This window comes from Barbus barbus (assembly GCF_936440315.1).
Source record: "Barbus barbus genome assembly, chromosome: 1".
Lineage (NCBI taxonomy): Eukaryota > Metazoa > Chordata > Actinopteri > Cypriniformes > Cyprinidae > Barbus > Barbus barbus.
Genome location: NC_136729.1, coordinates 43,932,265 through 43,956,555, shown reverse-complemented (window position 1 = coordinate 43,956,555; position 24,291 = coordinate 43,932,265). Strand labels below are relative to the sequence as shown.

The 24,291-nt window shown below is 33.4% G+C and overlaps 2 protein-coding genes across 6 annotated transcripts in view; one reads left to right on the top strand and one right to left on the bottom strand.

The window, feature by feature from the left end:
- LOC306872903 (Kv channel-interacting protein 4-like) overlaps positions 1–5,923 on the top strand; it is a gene marked incomplete at both ends in the record, with an annotated part of 182,136 nt that extends 176,213 nt beyond the window's left edge. For all 4 annotated transcript variants that reach the window (XM_079421820.1, XM_079421821.1, XM_079421823.1 and 1 more), the window contains 5 exons: positions 1,351–1,421; positions 2,727–2,834; positions 3,537–3,641; positions 5,623–5,685; positions 5,876–5,923. In XM_079421820.1, the coding sequence (XP_079277946.1) occupies positions 1,351–1,421; positions 2,727–2,834; positions 3,537–3,641; positions 5,623–5,685; positions 5,876–5,923 (395 nt within the window). The remainder of the gene's footprint in view (positions 1–1,350; positions 1,422–2,726; positions 2,835–3,536; positions 3,642–5,622; positions 5,686–5,875) is intronic.
- Positions 5,924–12,099: 6,176 nt separating this feature from the next.
- Positions 12,100–24,291, bottom strand: part of LOC306855103 (protein transport protein Sec24D-like) — a 28,963-nt gene continuing 16,771 nt past the window's right edge. For both annotated transcript variants that reach the window (XM_079393554.1, XM_079393555.1), the window contains 12 exons: positions 23,614–23,805; positions 22,378–22,471; positions 21,424–21,540; positions 20,414–20,584; positions 20,199–20,295; positions 18,791–18,936; positions 18,397–18,535; positions 17,449–17,567; positions 16,099–16,278; positions 15,798–15,989; positions 14,190–14,282; positions 12,100–13,395 (listed from right to left, as the gene is read on the bottom strand). In XM_079393554.1, the coding sequence (XP_079249680.1) occupies positions 13,255–13,395; positions 14,190–14,282; positions 15,798–15,989; positions 16,099–16,278; positions 17,449–17,567; positions 18,397–18,535; positions 18,791–18,936; positions 20,199–20,295; positions 20,414–20,584; positions 21,424–21,540; positions 22,378–22,471; positions 23,614–23,805 (1,681 nt within the window). In that variant the 3' untranslated portion in view covers positions 12,100–13,254. The remainder of the gene's footprint in view (positions 13,396–14,189; positions 14,283–15,797; positions 15,990–16,098; positions 16,279–17,448; positions 17,568–18,396; positions 18,536–18,790; positions 18,937–20,198; positions 20,296–20,413; positions 20,585–21,423; positions 21,541–22,377; positions 22,472–23,613; positions 23,806–24,291) is intronic.

Here is a 24,291-nt window from a genome sequence, read left to right as displayed (position 1 = left end):
TATTTAAAGTCATATATTCTCCATTATATTTATAATGTATAGCACTTTTTAATACAGCCTGATCTGACCCTTTATAATATTTTGTCAGTGTAAGCTGTAAATAATATTTTAGACTTGAATAAGCCAGTTAAATTAAATCTTACCATTTTAGGTTACATGACAAAGCATACTTTTAGTATTATTGTTATTTAACAAAACATACTGTATTGTTGCAGTTTTTGTTTTTGCAAAACAGGCTTAAAAAACTTGCTTTGTGGTGACTAAAAGTGTTTTCAGTAATATATTATATTTTTCTGCCACATAAGAAAAAAGTCCTGCATAATCATAACATAAAAAGTTGAAATTATCACATAAAAAGTAAAAATTGTGAGATAATAAGTCATAATGAGATAAAGATGATTTGAAAGATGACACAAAATTGCAGATATTTATGACAAAAATGATATTTTTCATGTTAAAATTTCCACTATCTCATAATTTTGAGTATTATCATACAATTATGCTTTAGTATCTCATAATTTTGTCTTTCATAATTATGATTCACCAAAACATTTTTCTTTTGTGGTGGAAATGGGCTTTTGAAAACTGAAAAACTAAAAAGCCATAATGTCGACACAAAAGTCAATATTAAAATACTGATACAATTATGAAAAAACGTATGTTATTGTATGTTATCGTTTCTACTTAGTGTCTCATAATTTTGACTTTCATATTAAAAACTGTGAAGAACTGAAAAGTCATAATGGTGACCCGAAAGTCGAAATTAGAAGAGAAATCAAAATTATGAGAAAAACTTATTCTGTCATCATTATGACTTTCTCATAATATTGGCTTTTTATCTCATAATTATGAATTGGGCCTAATGTTTATCTCATCTTTATGACTCTATGTCGTAATTATGGCTTTAACTCAGAAACTGTATAACATCAAATAGAAATGAATTTATAGAACTATAAAAGCCCCAGAGGAAAGTTTTCCTTGTCATTTCAGCAGACCAACACACACACACACACACACACACACACCACTGATCTGAATGGAGGTCTCCCAGTGGAAATGGCTGTCTCTTTTGAGTCACATGATTTGTGCAAAGTCAAAGGAGTAGTTTTATAATTATGTGTTTGAGCTTCTCTACATCATTTGTCAGGGTTTGTGACAAATCTCTCTCACGTGGCCCTGCTCATTTCCAGCTCATTCACATACACACATTGCCTGCATTATTTATAGTATAATGGATCATAGCTTGTGCAAGCTTATGCATCCCCTTTGTTGTTGAGCAGAATAAGCTATGAAATGAGGTAATGACATTGCTGTGATTGAAGCTGAGCAGTTTCCTGTTTTATTTTTCAGATGCATCAACGTATGCACATTTTCTGTTCAATGCATTCGACACAGATCACAATGGCTCTGTCAGTTTTGAGGTAAGTAATAATACTAACAGAGCATTCTGAAGACGATCTCTCTCGCGCATGCATAACATAGTAGTGAACCTTATATTACACTGAATTGCAGCTTGATATTTGGACGTGGACACTTGTGCATGTCAATTCTTTATAGGTATGATGCATGCAGTTTTAACCGAAAGACTAATGGAATAACATAAAATAGATTGAAATAAAATTTGAAAATTTATATCATAGATAAATGTAGGACCATTTAAAATAAACTAGTCGAATGTCGTCAAAATTATGACTTACTAAGTCAAAAATGAGATAGTCAAATTTTAAAAAGTATGAGATAAAAATTCATATTACACAAAAATTGAAATTATGAGATACAAATTCATAATTATGACAAAAACTTACTTTTTATTGCATTATTTCGACTATCTCATTATTTTAATTTTTCATCTCATAATCAAGTCATAATTATGAGATAGAAAGTCATAATTGTGACATAAAAGTCCAAATTCTGGTATAGTCTGTCAAATTATGAGATACCAATTAGAAATGATGGCAAAATGTAAACATTTTTATGTCATCATTTTGAATTAGTATCTCATAATTTAGACTTTTTAATGCCATAATTATGACTTACCAAAGCATTATTTTTTTCTTATGTGGCAGAAATGGGATTTCATAAAAACTGAATGAATGAATGAATGAATGAATCAATAAAAGACTTTTACGACACAACTTGTAAAATACTCCCATTTATGTTACCTTAAAATTCTTGACCGCCGTTGAATAAATGTCTTGACTGACAAAATATTGTGCAATTTGTGTATTACAGAGACATTAGGAAACATTTTAACCACAACTGAACCTTCAATTTGCACACAACAAGGATTTAATTATTTGGCAATAAACAAGCATCGCTGGTCCCCAGCGAAACAATAATTAAACTAAATGAGAATATCCTCGGCTTGTTTTGTTTGGCTTGTCCTGTAGCAATTTAGCTCCTGCTAAGGCTTATTTGTCATATCTGGTAATTCAAACCTTGAGTGCTCATGTGAAAAGTTCTGTCTGAATTGTCATTTGGAAAATGGTTATTAAAGACATTTATTTCCATTCACGTATGCACTTTGCATGTATACTGGCTTAGTGAGATCCATAATACAACCATTAAAATACCACGAGGTATCATATCATCAAGTGAAATGAAGCAGTTTGTTTAGCAGAATAATCATCATTTATGTTCTAGCTGTAAATTACAGATGCATGTTGTCATGCAACAATATTCTGTTTGCTCTGACTGATTTCTCAATGTCTTTCATTGCATTACAGGATTTTGTGATGGGTCTTTCTATTCTCTTACGAGGCACCGTTCAGGAGAAGCTTAACTGGGCATTTAACCTGTATGATATTAATAAAGATGGATATATAACAAAAGAGGTAATACTCGAAAAATATGAGTAACACTTTATAATAATGAGCAATGCATAACATGAATTCATTGGATAGGTGTCATGAACTAACAACGAACAATGCACTTTTATGATTCTAGTTATTATTCTAGCTAAAACAGTTATTATTATCTTTTCAAGTTTATAATGGACAATAGTATAGTAATAATCTAACAGTTGAAAAATATGAAAAGTTGAAATTGACAAAAAGTCATACCAAAGTCATGATTATGACAAAACATTGACTTTCTATGTCATAATTTCTCATTATTATGACTTAGTATCATAATTTTTAATTTTCATAATTTAAGTCAGAAAGTAGTCACAAATATGAGAGACAAAGTAGAAATTGAGATACAAAGACATAATTATGACACACAACTAAAAAAAAAAGTCAAGTAATAAAATCAAAGCATAAAATTGTATATTCATGTCATAATTACAACTTTTAAAAAATTCTGCATACACTAATACAGTTTTAACTTTTCAAGTTAAAAATAGAGAATAGGAATAAATTTATACTATATTAATAAATGTGGAAAAATGTTTTTCATCGTCAGTTCATGATACCAAATGCATTAATGAATGTTAACAAATGAAACCTTATTGTAAAGTCTTACCAGAAAATCACTTTCATGACAAGCGATCATAAAAAACACTAACATGCCTGTCTATTGTTTGGGTTTTACAGGAAATGTTAGATATCATAAAGTCCATCTACGACATGATGGGGAAATGCACATATCCCGTACTTAAAGAGGAAACTCCACGACAGCATGTGGAGATATTTTTCCAGGTGAGATTGGCATGATTGTTCTTCATGTAGAAAATATTTGCTAGATAGGACATTGGTAAAGCAAGTACATTTCCAGAATGTTCCCATCTATGTCATGTTATTTATCACCAGGGGCCTCATTTATAAAATGTTGCACTGAAACCATCCTAAATTTGATCTTACGATCATTTCTCAGATATGCATACATTCGATTCATAGAATGAACGTACGAACACAAATCGCGCATACGCGTCTTTCAGATGTGAAATCTACACAGTAAAAAAAAAAAAAGGAAAAAAAGTTGAGACAACAAAGTTTTAAGGCAACCAGTTTCAGCAGATTTTTGAGTTTTCTCAACTTGTTGTTTTAAGTTTATACAACAAAAAGTTGAGAATCTCCTACAAAAATGCGTTGAGAGAACTCAAAAATCTGCTGAAGCTGGTTGCCTTAATTTTAAGTTGGTTCAACTAAAAACTGTTTTTTGTTTTACAGTGTATGAATCGCAAATTATCTTAAACTTTTGAATTGTAATTGAATGGTTTCAGCTCTCTGCCTTGTAAACGATTCCTAATTAATGGCATTAACATATAAAGTATCACCAATCATCATAATTTAGAACAGCGAGCTGCAAGAACAGCATGCATTTTCAAAAACCTGCAGTACTCCGACAATAAAAAGTGCGTACGTCTGCTCAGACCCTGACGTGATGCTAAGCACTTTTCCACATCAAAGATAGATTTTAAAAATATGAGAGCGGGCGTGGATTTAAGCGTAACACACATAACATACGCACGCTTTATAAATGAGGCCCCGGGACCCTAGATCTAGTTTCTACTGATGCTGCTATAGAGGTTGTCTTGATGTAATTCTAAGCAAGAAACATTTCTAAATCTATAGTAAATAGAGCGACCTTAAATGAACACACTTACCTTTTGACCCTGTTTGTGCCTTGACAAAGTCATACTTAAGTCATAAATATGAGATTAAAAGTCAAAATTATCGTACATTTAGTCAAAGGAGTTGAAAATTAGATACAAAGGCCTAATTATGAGATCAAAGTTGAAATTATGAGATACAAATTATGACAAAAATTTTGACTTTTACTGTCATCATTTCAACTTGTTTTCTCATTGTGACTGAGTATCTCATAATTGTGACTTCTACCTCATATTTATGACTTTTAATGTCATAATTTACCAACGCATCATTTGTCCTCTTATATGGCGGAAATGGGTTTCCATAAAAAAGTGAATAAAAATGGTGAAAAACTTCATTCACTGGTAAAGCAAATCCATTTCCAGAATGTTCCCATCTTTCATGTTATATATCACCAGGATCCTACCGTTCTAGTTTTTGCTGATGTTATTATAGAGATTGTCTAGATGTACTTCTAAGCAAGAAAAATGTCTAAAGCACTTTGACCTTTGGAGCCTTTTTGTGTCTCGACAAAAAAAAATGGATAAACCAAGTCATACTAAGTCACAAATATGAGAAAAAGTGAGTAAACGGTAAAAAAAAAAATATTAAAAATTTTAGTCTAAGGATTCATAAACAGTATGTTTACTAATTATGAGATAAGTCTTATTTATGAGATACTAAGTCATTATGACATAAAATGTTGATTTTTGTCATCATTTTGGCTTTTTATCCCATATTAATTACTTAGCATCTCATAATTCTCATAAACGCATTTTATCTCATATTTATGAATTTTAATGTCATAATTATCATTATCATTTACCAAAGCATGATTATTTTCCTTTACGTGGTGGAAATTGGCTTCCATAAAAGGGTGATTAAAAATGTTGAAAAAAGAAATGATTGCCAGACACAGCACTTTGGTTCATTGGTAAAGCAATGATCCTACAGATCTGGTTTCTGCTGATGTTATCATGGAGATTGTCTAAATGTAATTCTAATCAAGAAAAATGTCTAAAGCTAAATGAATAGAGCAACCTTAAATAAACACACTGACCTTTTGACCCTTTTTGTGTCCTGACAGAAAATGGACAAAAACAGGGATGGAGTGGTCACTATAGATGAATTTATAGACTGCTGTCAAAATGTAAGTCTATTTTTGTTCTGAATGTCATGTTCTGCATGGTCTTTCTTGAAAACATTTACAATATGATTTTCTTGAGTAGAGCGCTTCGAGAGAAAATACATAATGTTCATTGAGCCTGCAGCAGAATGTCGTCCTGACAACAGGTGAGGTGTTATTAAAGTGTTCACTTGTGTCCGTTTGTTCCCTACAGGACGAGAACATCATGAGATCAATGCAGCTTTTTGAGAACATCATTTAACATCTGAATGGACTCTGTTGGCGGGCCAGCTCACATAACCACCTTTATACTCCACAAACCCGACGTCCTCGATGATACACATCTGATTACTAGCAGTGCTTTACCCATAAACCAAAATTAACAGCATTTTTAATATCAAAGAAAAATTATTTTTACATTTTTTGTCATATACTTGTAAAAAAATGTATACCTTTATTTAAGTAGATATAAATAGTCTGTTAATCATCACCAATTTTTTGAAATAACTAGAAGCCATTGTACATCTTAAAGTAACAATTCATACATTGGATCTTAAAAATCAAACAGAATTCATTTCTGTGCATAAATCCATTTTTAAATTGCAACAATTTACAATGAATATTTGACATACTATTTACTTAACTCCTTATTTAAAGGAATAGTTCACCCAAAAATTATCATTGGCTGAAAATTTACTCGAACTCAGGCCATTCAAGATGCAGAGCTTTTTTCTTTATGGGATCAGATTTGGAGAAATGTAGCCTTACATCACTTGCTCACCAATGGATCCTTTGCAGTGAATGGGTGCCGTCAGAATGAGAGTCCAAACAGCTGATAAAAACATCACAATCACAGTCTAAACCAGTTCCTAAGAAATATGGACAACAGGGGATAGACTTCTTAAATGGAGGAAGCGTTACTATGGATTATGGACTTGTATTTTGGTCAGAAGCAACAGTTTAAAGTTAAAATGCCTTAATGATGCATTTGCTTTTTACAAACATGCAGCCTTTCATTTCACAAGACATTAACTGATGGACTGGAGTGGTGTGGATTACTTGTGATGTTTTTATAAACAGTTTGGACTCTCATTCTGACGGCACCCATTCACTGCAGAGGATCCATTGCTGAGCAAATGATGGAATGCTATATTTCTCCAACTCTATATTATTTATCTAAAACTATTCCTTTAAGTTACTAATGTGTCTCACACAGTATGACAATAAAAATTCACCACATAACACAAATTCGTGGTATATTAACTGTTTCCGTTTTTAAGCACAATTAGTAATAAAGTATACTTCTTTCATTCAATAAGTACAAACCTTGTTTAGATTTCTACATAATCATTCCAGAATGTTCTTAACTATAACGGCGGGTCCAGCCAAAACAGGTGGAAAGTCAAATAAAGATTAAGATGTTGTATGTTTTCTCAAATATATTTAAAATAGACATTTACATATTTTTTTTTTTTTTTTGTTCAGAATCATTTGCCAACTAGATCAAGATGCTATATTATAGATTTGGAAGCTACAGGTAGGAAATCAAAGCACACATGTTGTATTTGTCTTAGGACACACTGTTACAAAGTAATGCTGCTTATATGTATATTAATTATAAAGTCCTTGTGAAAAATGTCACATTATGTTTACGTTTCCAACACTATATCACTGTTCTCAAAGCTTCTTGCCGTGTGGGTTTATTTATTGAGCTATCTAAGCACATCAGGCTGTCTGTAGCCATGCACTTTGTTTTCATTTGGAGGCTTTCACCATCAGTGTTTGTGTGTCTGCAAAGGAGCTCTGTTAATGTCAAAGAAATGTATTTCAAAGCATCACTTAAAGAGATAGATCACCCAAAAATGAAAATGATGTCGTCATTTTCTTACCCTCCGCTTGTTCCAAACCTATATGACTTTCTTTCTTCTGTTTAACACAAAAGAAAATATTTTGAAGAATGTTGGTAACCAAAAGTTTGATGGTAGCCATTGACTTCCATAGTATTTTTTTTTTTTTTTCATAACTATGAAAGTCCACTGTTTGGTTACCATCATTCTTCAAAATATCTTCTTTTGTGCTCAACAGGAGAAGGAAACTCATACAGGTTTGGAACAAGTGAAAGGTAAGTACATTTTTGGGTGAACTGTCCCTTTAAACCTCTGTCTTATAGTCTCTAGAATTGATTTCAGGTTGTTCCAACTTATTACCCCACAAATTATTTGTAGCCTACATTAATTAAAAAGCTAATTAGCATTAAACATTACTTTTACATATATAATATTTTGTAACTGTGGGCAAATCCTAATATTAAAAAAAGTTAGATATGTAGTTCACCAAGAAGACAATGTTCTCTACAACATCGCCACTTAGTGGAAATAAGTTACAGCACAACGTGGCTGACAACTTGATTTATGGAATAAAATTGAAGAATTAATTTCACAAAATAACACACCGCAAAAATGAACAGTCAATATTTAGATCCCATATTCTGCCTTGGGGGTCACTTGGGCTCAGTTGCAACAAGCTTCCATTAAAATCATAATCATACCTCGCACAAATCTTAGATGAATCCCTGTGTTTCCTTCATGCATTTCAGTTTTGAGCAGCAGTTTCCACACCTGCAACAATAATTCTCAAAGCTTGTCATGTGAGTTTTCAAAGTCTTATCCTGTAGACCAGAGAACAAGAGAGAGATGTGAAGTAATTTGAGTTTTACAACTGTGTATAAATATAAAAAGGCCAGTCCAGACATCACATAATTAATACATTGATTTGTATTTCAAATGTGTGTGTAGATATTTCATATATTACAAACAAGCATTTTGTTGCATCCTCCCACTGTTTTATTTCCAAATCTTACTTTTTCCTTATTCCAATTATGCAAATAATGCTTATCTTCTTGGGTTCTAGATCATACTGTACTGTCTAATAAGAACACTTGATTGTCTGTTAGTTTACTTTTATTAGTTTTGCAACCTGCATGCCTGATTCACATGAGCTTATCCAGGAGAAGAGTGCATGAGCTTTTCCCTACTCTAGAAATCAGTGCCTTTCTTTATTTCCTTATCCCAGACAGCCCGTACTTTCTGTCTGATTTGATTGTAATAAGTGAGTTACAGTATAGGATGTGATTCTTTTTAGTCCATTTCTGAAAACAATGCTATGTCATGCTGTATTTGAGGTTTCCCATTGACATTCTGATGATGCAACATTTCTTGCGAGCGGCATGAGAGCCTGACAGCTGCATGTGTAGAGAGTGAAGAAGGCCTTATGGTGTTAGCGAACGGCCTTTAGTGATGGGAAAAGCTGACTGGAACAGATCTAGCGCTCTGTGTGCCTATCCCATGCTTCTCTGTGGAACTAGACGAGTGCATTTTGTTACATAGAGTCAATAAACCGCTCAGAATGTATGTTTCATGGCTCGTTCATTGAATGTCAGATCACTGGTAATTAAAATCACTATGGCCACATACAGTACACACTGTGGAGTTTCAGAAGTGGCAATCGCATTAAATATAGGAGTCAAAAGGCCTTCGTAAGATTAGACGCCATATTGAATTTAACACGGATAAAAATTAGGCGAATCTGACACCAATGGAAGTTTGCTGAATTAAAAGAAATCAAACTTTAAATTTGCAGCATTGCAGTAAAGTGAAGTAAATAACATTACATTTTTGGATTGTACTATACTATATGTAGAATTATGTTTTTAAGAAAAGTTGCAATGTCTGTAGAAATCGAATCTAGCATCTTTACAATAGTGCAACCGGAATAAAGATCTTGTAATTTTCACAAATCACAACATTTAAAACAGTTTTTTGGAGTTTAAGTCTAAGTTTTTTTTTTTTCAGACTGTTTTGTCAGCTGAACAATCATTTTGGCATCTTTAGCATTTGGTATCCACTATTTTGGACCAAAGTAATATTACAGCACCAAAGACTTCTGTTTGGTGAGTTTAACTAAACCACCATGTTTTATTTGTTTGGAACGCTGCTGCAGAGCGTGGGCTTGAAGTGTTGCCATATCCACTAATTATAAGTGACATGTCTTTGGGCTTATTGGCTCACAATATTTTGGTATTATTTCCAAGATAAATCTCTTTTGGATTAAGTTTATTATGGGTCTTGTTCTTATTTGTTGTTGTTTTTTATAGCAAGATCTGGCAACACTACACATACCTCATTCGCTGTGATTTCTTGCATATTGAAGAAACACAAATCTGATATATGGAAGGTGGATAGTGCCAAGTGTCTTTAAACAGAACGCATGAAATTTGACCATGTCAACAACGTGTCACTGTTTGTCCATGTTAACGTGACAACATGCACAGCAGCCAATGGAACTGCTGTATTTGAGACTATATTTGAATATGTGGCACTATGGTTTGTTGGTTTATACATATGCAAATGCCAGTGTCATGTTTATGCATGAAAGATGTTGTAATGGTACACGCAAAGATCAGATGTTGCATTTTTTCATCAGTGATAATGCATTGGTATTATCTCATGATTTGTCATGTCCTTTGTAATTGTTTAGTTCAATGATCTTTCTCAGCTTGAAAAGTCTTAATTTAGATTTTAACATTAATTTACTCTGGCACAGTACACATCAGTAAAGCAATGAACTAAAAAAAGTATTAACGTTGGTAAATCTGCTTTAAAAAGTATTATACATTCAAATGTGGCTAGGATGTGCGTGTTGAGAGACACATTCAAATTTGTCATCCTAATGTGGTAAAACTGTGTGTCTTTACTGGGGGTGTAAGGATCCATTGATATGGATCGATACATCGATCAAATGTCTGACCATACGATGTATCGATACCACGTGTAAAATATCGATATTTGTAGTATAAATAGGCACCTTTATTTTGGCACTGTTCACATTTTCATGTAATGTCTGTCTATACATTACCGTCAATGCGTGCATTCTCGTTCAAACTCGCGTATCAGGACTCAATATAAGGACTGCCTAAAGGCACAAGGCAAGCGTAAAAGATGCTGTCGAGCGCAGTGTGAGAAGTTTTCTGTGCACAGACACACATCTGAAGCGCAGCACACACAGACAGCGTGCAAATAATAAATTGAGCTTTCTTCTGGGGTTTTTTTGTGCATTGTATGAACAAATACAGACAAAATTGCATCAAAATGTGTGTTTTGGCGAATATCCCAGTAAACACAGTCGATTAGGCATATGTCTTAACGTAAACAGTTGAGAAAGAAAACACATGCATATCAGTACATTGGATCTGTGCTTTTGTTCTTAAAGTGAAAGCAAACTAAACGTAATGCTGTCAAAGAAAAATACAAGTAGTGCTCACTGCTCCTGACTAAATATCCTTTGTAACATAATGATTAATCTAAATTTAATTATACAGTGAGGACTATGCAGTTATTTTATATTTGATTATTACAAAATTATTTTAGACTAAGCTGAAAAACCTGAAAAGCTCTGTTTATTGAATTTGTGTCTTTTTTCTATTGTATTTATTTTCTGCTATTGCTTGTAATTTGGTTATCTGTAGAAAAGATTTTTAGCACTGAGCCCATCGTAGAAGCCAAAAAACGTCTCAACGATTTAACAGCTTTGTTTTATAATATTTTCCTATTTATTTTTCTACATTCATGTATTTTTCTTACAACTCGAGTACAATTTTACACACTGAAGCCTAAAATAATTTATTATCTGTTGTCATGTCATAAGATTACTGATCTTATGTGCAGCTTGATTTTTTTTTAATTATTTTTCCAATTATTTATTTTTCTTCATTATTAAAAAAAAAAAAAGTGTAGGCCTACTTTTTTTGTTGTGAATGTCCCAATTTAGGTAAAGGATGTGAAAATTTCAGATAAATGTTAATGTTATATATTTTGGTTGCATTTGTGAGTTAATAAAAATGTAGACGGTTGTTTAAAATAGGTATATAATATCATAATATTGATAAATCGATCAATATACTCCTGTATCGAATCGTATCGTAGAATATTTTGAGGTATCTGCAAATATCGTATTGTTGGGTATGAGAATCTATATCGTTTCCTATCGAGAGCTGATGCCTTAACAAGGCCAAAGTGTGCTCGTCTACACATACAAAATATGAAAATGCGTGTTAAATTTCACATGGTCCGCTTAAAAACTTTTGGCCTCATCGGCCTTCCATACTGAGTTTAAATACATCACTAAAAACTAGTTGTTCAGTACATGATGCATAGAATTTCTGGAAATGTAACTGTGACTACCTGAATTGTTTGGTAGTTAATTCAGTTTTAAAATGCGGTTGTCACTCCTGTAAATTACTGAACTGTGTGGGTACAGAACAGGATTAAGCACTAAAAGGTGAACAGACAACTGAGTTTAGCTGCAGCATCTATGTGGCCTATGAAAGCCATTAATTTGAGTTCAGAAAAATACATACAAAACAAATACACTTACAAGGTGAACAGGGAATACACCTTTATTAAAAAACAAAGCTGTATAAAGGTTTTATATTGAAATGTACATGACAGGCTGCCTTCATGAATCCGTTCTGTGTTCAATACGAAGAACCACATGTGTGTTGGTTCCAAAGCACTAATGAACAGGTACAAAGGCTAGATGCATGTGACCTGAGGTATAGTTCCTAGCGAGTCCTTAAAATCCATCTCAAACTGTAAGAAAATATACAGTATTGGTCCAGAGATGCACCATTAAAAGTCAGAAAAAAAAGGCAAATTTATTATAATAATTGCTCATGTTATAAACATATCAGATTGAAAATGTTTCAAAGAGCAAAACTGTGTATGAAGTTAAGAATAACAAATAATGACTGGCATTAACTGCAACAAAATAAAAGGGACGTTCCACATTTAATAAACGTTGAGTTATTAAAAAAAAAAAAGATATGTTTTCTTTGAAGGTCTAATAGTTAAACTCTAAACTACAGGAAAGTCTAGTTCATTTTATGGATATTATGGACATGATGTTAAATAGCAGTGGTGTCCCTCTAAACATTTTGAAGTATACTGATGCGCAAAATAACGCTGAGTAAAAAAAGATGTTACTTGAAAAAAAAAATGGCATAGCAGACACAGCGATACAATTAAAAGACCGTTTTTGTACATGACTAGAATTCAGTTTTGTGTGTTGTTTTCATCCCTGAAGTCATAAAATGAAGAAAAAAAAAGCATGTTTTGTACTGTATACATCCAGTCACAAATCAGTCTATTAATTTAATAGACACTGCACAGATTTTTCATCTGAAAACACTGTTTTCCACTCAAATCCAGACATTATGAGCCCATTTCATTCATTTGGCTGCATTAAGGATTCAAAGAAATGTTTCCCTTTGGTAAATGTAATCTGGGGGAGTAACTTAAGAAAATCATTGAGACGATCACTCATTATAATGTCTCCTCAGAACAGGGAGATGTGGCGCATTTGAAGGTGTTCAATCTAAACACCCATTTCCCTCCTGTCAAACACTGACGAATAAAGCAGAAAGTTCACACTCAACTGCAGAAAGAGAGTTTGGTCGTATATCATAGGCAGCTGTAGAGGTTATATGAGAAGAGGGCTGTGCGCTGTAACACACTTAACTGTGTGTGTGAGTGTGAGTTAAGTAAGTAGCTGCCTGATCTCGCGGTGGACGTAGCACAGGAAGTCCATGTAAGACGCTCCTCCGTGAAGACCCTTATCCTCCACCAGGTGCTGACGGAACAACATCTCTGATCGGTCCTTCTGCTTCACTATCTGCAGCTGCACAGAGAGACGCACATCAGTCACACTGCTGATCTGAGACCAGTCAGGACAGAGGAAGATGAGCATTGAGGCAAGTGAGAAGTCAAGAAAAAAACGTTTGGGATCGATAAGAATGTTTAAAGTCTCACCGAGACTGCATTTATTTGATCAAAATACAGTAAAAAAATTAAATAAAAACATCAGCACTGTGAAATATTATTACCATTAAAAATAATTAATATATATTTCAATATATTTTAAAATGTAATTTATTCCTGTGATGCAAAGCTGAATTTTCAGCATCATTACTCCAGTTTTCAGTGTCTCATGATCCTTCAGAAATCATTCTAATATTCTGAATTTTGTGCACAAGAATATTTTCTTATTATTATTAAGGCTGAAAAAATATGCTACTTAATATGGCAAAATGTGACGCATATTTTTTTTTTTTTTTGGTGAATAAAAAGTTCAAAAGAACAGCATTGGTTTAAAATGGAAATCTTTTGTAACATAAAATGTTTACTGCCACTGTCAATCAAGATAGACAGACAGACAGGAGTAAATAAATCCAAAGATAGATTGAGAGTTAGATCTGAGTCTGAATGTTCAGCAATTGAAGCTGAATTAACTGTCAGGATTTAATACATACGTAGGGTACATATTTAGAAAACCACCCAACCAGAATGTAAAATACTTCCTCACAAGCTCTGTGACACACAAACACATGAGCACCACTAGGTACTATTCAAGCCTCTTTATAACGAACAAAAGACAGACAGATCTAGAGAGGAGATGGTGAAGGTGAGCCGTACCTTCATGGATGTGGCCCTCTGCTGTGAAATGCTGGAGATGATTGAATGGATCTTCCTGGAATAAGCATTATCCAGCACAGGTAATGACATCGGCTGAAAGACAATTGTAACGCTAGAGTCATCACTGCAGCTCTGATGTTACTCACATAACGAGAAGAACTGAAAAAAGCAGGTCCTTGATCAAAGCAAAATGAGCAGTGAGCTCAATTGTGCATAGAAATAATATTGTCCTTCAAAGTAAGACCTGGATCATATATAATCCAATTCCAATCCAAATACTGTACTACATAAAAAAAATAAAATTGTTTACCTACAATTATTATTATTTTTTATTCACCTTCATGTTGACCAGACGTCAGTGTTGTTACAAACTTCTACATAAGAACGATTTATTTATTTGTTTGTTGATACAGCGGGTGTGAATGTTATCTAAATGAAATGTTATTCTGAAGAATGTGGCATAATGTATTATAATAACTATAAGATAATATCTTATTATTTAGGTGTAAAACTTTTTTAAACAGTTTGGTTCCAAGAAAATCTGGTATTAAAATCCAATTTAAAACTGGAAATATATTTTACATTTTAAATGAGTAAACAATATGATGTCAAATTAATTTTTTTAAATAATAAGAGGAATCTGTACTATTTCTAGGTCCCCAATCAAACAAGCACGTGTTTAATCATGTGACACTTTTCACTAATGGTCAGATGTTCTTGCTCATATTTCAGTCCAATTTCTCACTCAAATCGTTATGGTGATTTTATCTGCAGTGAAAAATTAGACAAAATTGGACAAAGATTTGGAAAATTATCAAGCAAATCAGAAGAATTTTCTAAAAAATGAAACATTCACATTTCACATTTAAAGGGCACCTATTAGACCAAATCCACTTTTACATGGTATTTGGGCATAAATGTGTGTTGGCAGTGTGTGAAAACAACCACCCAACAATGATACAAATCCACCCACTCCTTATTTTTTAATCCCCATTAAACCAAATCAGTCTCATTAGTCCTGCCGTTTTGATTCTCTAAGCAATATGGCATCACACTGCTTAGGCACCGCCCACGGGAGCTGATTGACAGCCCTGCATTGCCATAGTTTCCGCTTAGTTCGCACGTGCTGTTCGTCCCACTTTCAGTGCATTTGGCTTCTCATATGTACGGCTGAAGACCGGTTCTCTCGCTCTCAGTCACGTTGCTTCTACCGGCTGTTTATTGCTGTAGGTATGCAAAGCAGAGAAACGTATACGCGACTCCCTCTTCTGGAGACGGGGCGGGAATATGCAGCTCATTTGCTTTTAAAGTGATACACTCCAAAACAGCTCAAAAATTACATTTTCCATATAATATAATAAATGATAAATGGGATATTTTGAGCTGAAACTTCACAGAAACATTCTGGGGACACCCAAGACCGATATTATGTCTTGTAAAAAGGGGCATAATAGGTGCTCTTTAATGAAATGTATCACTTGTCATTTCTTTGCAAATAATTGTCAAATGTACTAGCAATTGATGAAAACTGTTTCTACACCTTTTTTTTAAATTCTGTAATTAATTTTCTGTATAATATATATGTATTACGAAAGCAGTGTGTCATACCCCTTCTGAGGACAGGTGGCCGAGAGAGGGCACATTGAAGAGGTTCTGGATGAGGTCAGGAGGACAGGCCTGTCCCAGCCAGAGGAACATGGAGAGCCCGTTTTCCAGCAGGAGGATGCCGGACTCGCTGAGCCGCTCCTCGGAGCAACGCACGGGAGCCGGGATCGCCTCGCTGGACACATCCATAGTGTGCTGAGCGAGAGAGAGAGAGAGAGAGAGAGAGAGAGAGAGCACAAACGCATGAACTCTAGAGCTCAGGGTTTGATGTCAGTGAAAGAAATTATAGATGTGTGTAACTGACCAGCGGGATGAGGCGTGGATAGAGCAGGACCTGTGTTTCCTCCACTCCCATCGCATTGACCAGGAATCTGTAGAAGGCCCGGTCATCTATGGAGAGCTCAGTGCTGCCCACTAGAGCCGGAGTCTTCAACAGACTGTTCATGTAGAGGGGAAACACCTTCATCGCATCGGGCAGGATTAACTGCAGGGTAAAATGTTCAAGAAGAGCAGACGCTTTACAAAAATCAGGCATGTTGTTCAGTGTTAATATGAAGGAATTTTCCATAGTGATTTTTCACAGGTTTTTTACCCATATAATGAATTACACTTTGCATTGTGTTGTGTTTTAGGGTTGAAGGAAATGTCCATAAACTTTATGGAAAAGGAAATTTTCTGCCTGGACATTATCCATTTTTCTTACAGTGCAGTGCAGAGATAATGATATAAATATATTTAATATAATTTAAATATGAATAGACAGTGTGCAGAGGGGGAAAAAAGGTCTAAAGATAAAGGTACAAAAAAGACTGAAAAATGGTTTCTGCACAGCAGTGTTGTTATTGGTAACTAAAACTACAACTAACATTTTGTTAATTGTTCATTTAAATAAAGCTGAAATTAATTTCATTTTGAATCTAAGTATTAATTATTAATAATCGAAAATTTGAAATGTTTCCTTGGCAACTAACTAACTACAATAAGTTTAAGTACTAAAATTACAAAAAATAAAATAAAGCTAAATAGAAATATTAAAAAAAAGTGATAATGACAAAAGCACATAATATGATTACTAAAATAAAACTAAAACTGAAAATAAAAGCCAATTAAAAATTGTATAAATATTATAATAGTATATAAATGATACTAAAATAATGGCTGCATTATAATTGTAAATGTGACCCTGGAGCACAAAACCAGTCATAAGGGTCAATTTTCTGATTTATACATTATCTGAAAGCTGAATAAATAATCTTTCCATTGATGTATGGTTGTTGTGATAGGACAATATTTGGCTGAGATACAACTATTTGAAAATCTGGAATCTGAGGGTTCAAAAAAAAAATCTAAATACTGAGAAAATTGTCCAAATGAAGTTCTATATTTTTGATAATAATATATTGTGAGTATTATGAGTAATATATTGGATATATTTATGGTAGGAAATTTACAAAAAATCTTCATAGAACATGATCTTTACTTAATATCCTAATGATTTTTGGCATTAAAGAAAAATCTATAATTTTGACCCATACAATGCATTTTTGGCTATTGCTACTTAAGACTCCAGGGTCACAAATGAGTTTGCACAAGCTACGTAAGCAATAATAAAGTGAGAGAAGATGTTTTTATATATGTGAAGTGTGTCACTGACCTGGCTGGCTGCTGAGGGACTGGCGCAGCTCTTCCTGTAGCAGGCCAGCATGTGAGCCGTCTGGTTAACCAGGATTTCCCTCACCGTCTTCAGTGGCTGGTTGAGCATGGCCCGATACGCTGCAGGAGAACAGCATCCACCACAATCAATGACTTAAAAATGTATAATGAGCTCATGGTTTTTCGAATGTATTACAGTTTGAAAAACCTGCACTGAGTATCCTTTATTCCACTATAAAAAAAAAAAACAATTGGTTACACTTTATTGTAAGGTGTCCTTGTAACAGTGGAATTATACATATAAGTAATATTAATTAACTACATGTACTTACTGTATGGTTAGGTTTAGGATTAGGCTTAGGGTTTCGTGTATGTATTTATGCATTATTAATTGTTATTATAATAGTAAGTGCATGCAACGTGTGTAACAAGAACACCTTCAAATAAAGTGTTACCAGCAAATCTAACATACAAATCTATATAATTATGAAAAAGTATTAAATAATATAAAAATTCAAAGGCAATAAATGCATAAAAATGAATAGTTTCTGCATCGCAGTGTTATTGTTAATAAAAACACATATACGTAAAATAAAATATATAAATATTAGATGAAAAATTCAACTTAAAGGAAATAAAATTTCTTAGTTGAAGTAATAAAATTACTAAAACTAAAACTGAGAAAAAAAATAAAGCTACATAAAAATATACATATATATAAAAAAAAAATTAAATAAGCACATAACTGGAAAAACCTGCACTGAGCATGTTTTGTTTCACTATAAAACCAGTCTAAAAATAAAACGAATAATAATGAGATCAGATTGAAAAATACTTCTAGAAAGCAAGTACATTTTTACATCAGCATTATGTTACAGCTTGAAGTAAATATGTAACAACTGCATGACGTTTTCATGTACATTCCTGTAAGAGTTGGTAAGGCGGTCACCTGACTTGGCGAAGAAGTTGATGAGGGTGTCTGTCTCACAGCTTTTGTAGAGTTCAGACAGCTGAGAGCTGCAGTTCAGACTGAGATTGTGAACTCGCAGCCTCCTCTGTCCACCGATGGTGGTGTAGAGCAGAGCACACTGGAAAACAGAGAAAACAAACTCACTTGTGTTGCCAGCAAATGAATTCCAACAGCATCACATCAAAACGGTTCAATAAGGACTCAAATGCACTTGAGTTACCAAAAAAAGATTTGAATGCATCAAACAACATGTTATCAATGATGCCAAACGATTTTGCAATAAAAGACATTTTGACTGTTTTGTTGCATTAAGTTTTCCTTTTGTATTTTTGACAGTCTTGTGATCGTCTCAGTGTCATAAGTGAAGCCTGACCTGCATCACAGCTCCAGACTCCTCGCTGAGTGTGTCGTCATGTTTAAACTCGACCGTCACGGCTTTGTCACAGTCCACTGCTGCCATTTCCACATCTGTAGTGTTGTTCATGTATATGGATCCAAAGAAATCTGTCGCCCTGAAGCCTTGAAGGATGAGGATCATGCAATTAATAATTAATAATTTCAGAGTTCTTGATTCCAAATAATGCCAGTTTTGCTTGAGCATATCACTTTCTCACAAAATATGTGCATTTCTATAGCATTTGTGCTTTCATCACCCATTTGTGAGATGAAGTCTTGTATTATCTCTTAATCAGCAGAAAAACTGGCAAACATGACGTCTGTATTCCTCTGAGCCAGATCACAGCCATTTGTGCAATTCTCAGCTGATTTACACATGAATGATTCTGAAGATGACTTTGTCTAAGTCTGATTTCCACTTTTTCCACTACTTTGCAGATTGCAAGTTAAATGATACATTTTGAATACCTCTTTGATATTTGACTGCTTGTGATATTTTTATAAGTTCATTAAAGCTGACACATATAGTTTATATAATTTGAAAAATCCTATTTTGGGGGGGGGGGCTAAGTATCATCAAAATTAGGTAATATTAGGCCTTATATGTTATGACAACATTATCAATGTTGAAAACACTGTTGTTGCTACTTAATATTTTTGAGGAAATCATGATGCACTTTTTCCATTATTCTTTGATTAATATAAATGTTTAAAAGAACAATTTATTTCATATAGAAATATTTTTTGGCAACATTATAAGGCTGTAACAATTTCTTGAACAAAGGGGGGGGGGGGGGGGGGGGCATTTGTATTTATTTTTATAAAGAATAAATAAATAAAACAGCGAAGGAAATTATAGTATGGAAGTAAACATTTTGTACTATTTGCATTTATTTTTAAATATGCACTTTATGTCAAAAATGCAAAAGATTCTTATCTCGTCACATTCAGATGATCACAGATGATACTATATTTTCAATGAAAAATGGCCATATTTGAGAAGAAAGTGGAGAAGTTTGCATTTCTATCTTAAACCAGTTTTTGAATATTAAATGTTTTGCTACTTCCCTCTTATCCCGCTCTCTAAAAATGTTACTTTTAAACCTTTTTGTCATCCTAACAACAAACAGAGCACAGCATAATAAAGAGCAGCAGAACAATGCAAGAATTTCAAATATTAAGGAAAACAATTTGGCCATTTTTAATTATTGTGGAAGAATTGTTGTGGTTACGGCCCCAATTTAATTAATCATTTTTGAACAAAAGTATTAATTTCTTACAAAAATAAATAAATACTGACCACAAACTTTTAAATCATAGTCTACATGGTATGTTTAACTTTACATTTTGTAGTGTTCATGTACTTTCCTCTAGTTTGTTAATACCTGTGCCAGTACGGACGCGCATGATAGCGTCGAATCCGATGGACTTCTCCACATCTCTCCTGAGGTCACTGAGAAACTGCTGACCATTCAATTCCACCTGAAAAGAGAGAAATAAAGTTGAGGTCTGACCACAAGAGGGCAGTAAAACAAAAGAGTTCAGACTTATTTTGGACCATATTCACAGCGTCTGTTTTTCAGTAAATGTTATTGTGTACCTGGAAGTTGCTGTACTTGTAGATGGATCCGCCGGTATGTGACGGCACATCGCCCATAGTGGCTATATCCACAAACTGGTTAGGAAACAGGAAGAGGTCGACACAACAGCCCTGCGCCACACAGTCTTTAGTCAGCTGCTCAAACACACCCCGCTGAGGCTGGAACAGAGTCTGACAACACACACAAATCACCATTCAGTTTATGATTTTGTCGTTCAAAGCATTAATGCCATAACAATACGTATTTGTAAATCTGCTTTGAAATAATGTATATTGTGAAAAGCACTTATAAATTCAATTTGACTTGACTTTTATGAAGGTAAATTTAAGACTTACTAAGGCATTTTTAAGGACATGTAAAAATAAATAAATGTAATTACACTTTACATTAAAAAACTTATTCCATAGCTCTGGTCCCAACCACTAGAATATGGAAATTAATTTTACTGTGCCTTCTGATTACACCGTAATGATCTGCCTCTGTATTTCTGCCTTGTTTCCCAGTGCAAATGTCTAAAGATTCTTAAATCAAGACAAATTTACTTGAGAAACGAGATGACATGCTACATCTTGTTTTATGAAAAATTAATTAAAATGAAGCGGGTTCATGGTTGACAAGAACAAATATCTGGCTCGGAAAAACAACTTTCAAATGAAAAGTAGCTTCAAGTTTTCATACCCTATTGATAGATATTGTTTTCTTGTTTAAAGCATAAACTCAGTTTTGTTTAATTTCACAAAAAATAAGATGTTTATCTGCATTAAAGATGCTCAGTTTATCTAACCATCACAAACAAATGTACAATGATTCATGGATGTTTAGATATTTGTACTAGAAAATAAAACAAAAATAGTGAGAAAGATATTCATTTTGTGCAGTGCAAACAACATTTAATGCAAAAACTTTATGAATTTAAGACTTTTTAAAGCCTTCATTTCTGGAAGGATGAATTACAGACTTAAGACTTTTAAGGCCTTTTTTCAGAAATTTTATTAAATCAAATATTTACCTTCTCCTTTTCTGTACCCACTAGTTTTCTGTCATCTCTGTTTTTCAGTTTTCCTGGAGCCTCTGCTGTTGGGATGGAGGACTGAAAGATGAAGAGTTTGCCACTGCATTCAGCTGCCTGAGGAGAGAAAAAATATATCACAAAAACATAAAATCATAAAACTGCAAAATGGTTTAATCTGACAGGCCAGGAAGTGTTAAGAGTATATGATTGAAAGTATTTGATGAAAAGCAATGTCCGAAAACTTAAGACTGCATGACTTTAGTTTTAAAGAGTCAAAGACAGATGTTGTGAAACAACCAGCGCTGTCATCAGTAATGATAAACATCATCCCAGGCCTGTGATGGAACATTTTTATTGATATATTTGAACACAGCATCATCAGGTAATATTATGCATTATATCAGAAGTCAGAAAGAGCTTTATTGCCAAGTATGTTTGCACATACAAGAAATTTGTTTTGGTGACAGAAGCTTCCATATATATATATATATATATATAGAGAGAGAGAGAGAGAGAGAGAGTTTGGAAGTAAACATTTTTAACTAATTGCACACTTTTTTTTGTAAGCCTAGCATGTTTAAAATGCCAGTTTTATGGATTTATGTTTTTGAAAAAGCAATGACCGAAAGCTTAAGGTCACAGAATGAATGTGTCACTAAACACTCCTTAAAGAGTCAAAGACAGATGTTATGAAACGACCAGCGCTGTCGCCAGTAATAAGCAGGAACATCGTCTCAGGCCTATGAATTCAAACAACGGCCCTAGAAACAACTGCATGTTTATCAAACAAAGCCTGCTTGCAGTACTAAAGTGCACTTTTGTTAAACAATGTAAAAAAACAACAACTAAAAGGATGATGCTAAATATACAAGTACGATTGCAAAGGGACAGTTACAGATGGACTGATGTCATTGTCTGGTAAACAGTTTAGACTCTTAGATTTGTTTTTACCTTTAGTGCTTCCACACCAGCTTGGATGACGGGTGCGAAAACAGTCTCGCTCTCGTTGGTGTCAGCAAACATGTCAGGGATCTGATCTAAAAGGCTAAAGAAAATAATACATAAAATCATATTAACAAGAATAGGCAATTTGGGTCTCAAAGTCAAGCCAAGCTTTAAGATAATGAACAGAAAAAATATAGAAGAGTATGTAAATAAATATATATAGTATAGTAATTACTTTAATTCTAGTCTGGGCAGTTTACATCCTCTTAGAAATGATCCATCACTCATATATTTCTATGGAAACTTTAGTGATGCATGCAAAATGTTTGAATAAACCTTTTGATACTTTTGCTAAATATTATAACAAAATGACAAAATGTGTGTGTTGTGAGATTTCACAAAGTTCTGCATATAGATTAACAGATACAGTGAATTTAATGCCCATATCAATTACTTGCATAATTAATTAGCTATAAAATAATTATTTATATTATATATTCCATTACTTATTAATGATGTTATAATTAACAAATTATTAATGCATTAATTATGCATGCTTAAAGCTCAAACAGTGCATCTCAGTAGCAACACCAAAGTTTGATTCCTAGGGAATGCATGAAGTGATAAAATGCATAGATGTTTAAGTATCCAATAACCAATATGCAGATAACCCCAACAATACATGCATTATATATTGCATATTATTTGATATTTTATTGTCTTTGTAACTTACTACCCCATCTTTCTCATGAGGAGATAACAAAAGAAGAATTTCATTGTACCTGGTTCATATGACAAAAAAGATCTTGAATCTTATGAACATGGTTGTAATGAGAACAATTATTAACAAAGTCAGTTACAGAACTGGAGGTGTTAGAAATGTCATAGTATATAATTCAATACTAATAAAGATTTAAAGTCAGCATGAAACTGCAATCATCTTTATTATGACATATACATGAAGGGCGGTACTTGATTTTGTCCATTGGGATTGGATCGTAAGATATTTGATGTTTGCTAATAAAAAATATATATATGCACAGCTAAATAATTGTAGATATATATTAAACACTGCAATATTCCTTAATAATATGAGTTATCCATTCTGATTTAATGATGACTTTAATACTAATGCTAAATGCTGTATATGACTCAATGCAATAAGCCTAGAAGTGTCTTGTAAATGAAACTATTTACAGAAGAGTTTCATTTATAACTAACTACAGAGAGAAATGAACCTACTTGTTGATGACAGCTCGAGACTCCTGGAAGTTGACGAGGAATCCGTCGAGAAGTGGTACAAACATCTCAGCCACATCAGAGACCACCATCATCTGTGGCTGGGCCAGAGTGCTCTTCACATTATAGAAGTGCAGGATCTTATTATAGGTGACAAAACCCACTTTGATAGCCGAAGCCTCTGCTCCCTCCTCTCTTCAAAAGACAAAGTACATAAGAAAACTGATCAGTAACACCAAAGAGACTATGTAAACATGCCCAAAAATTATTATATGAATATATAATAAATATATATCTTTGAATTTAGCATCTGCAAAAATATGATATTAGAACTTCTCAGAAGTGCATTCACTTTTAAATCAAACAGTGGCAGTTAATTTCTGAAGTAAGTTCTCCTTTAGATTCACACGTGTTTATCAAGACTAATTTATTTATATAGTGCCTTTCACAATGCACATTGTTTCAAAGCAGCTTTACAGAAAGTCATGATGTTAATATTTATAATATAGCAGTATCTTTGCTCTAAAATATTCCTTAACAAGCCAATTCAAACATGCTATATATCACTTTCCTCGAGTATATTTATGTATACAGATAATTAGTATACAAAGTTGGACACACGTATAAATCAAACTTTATATACGGGCAATAATTTAGTTACAGTTGATGACCAAATAAATG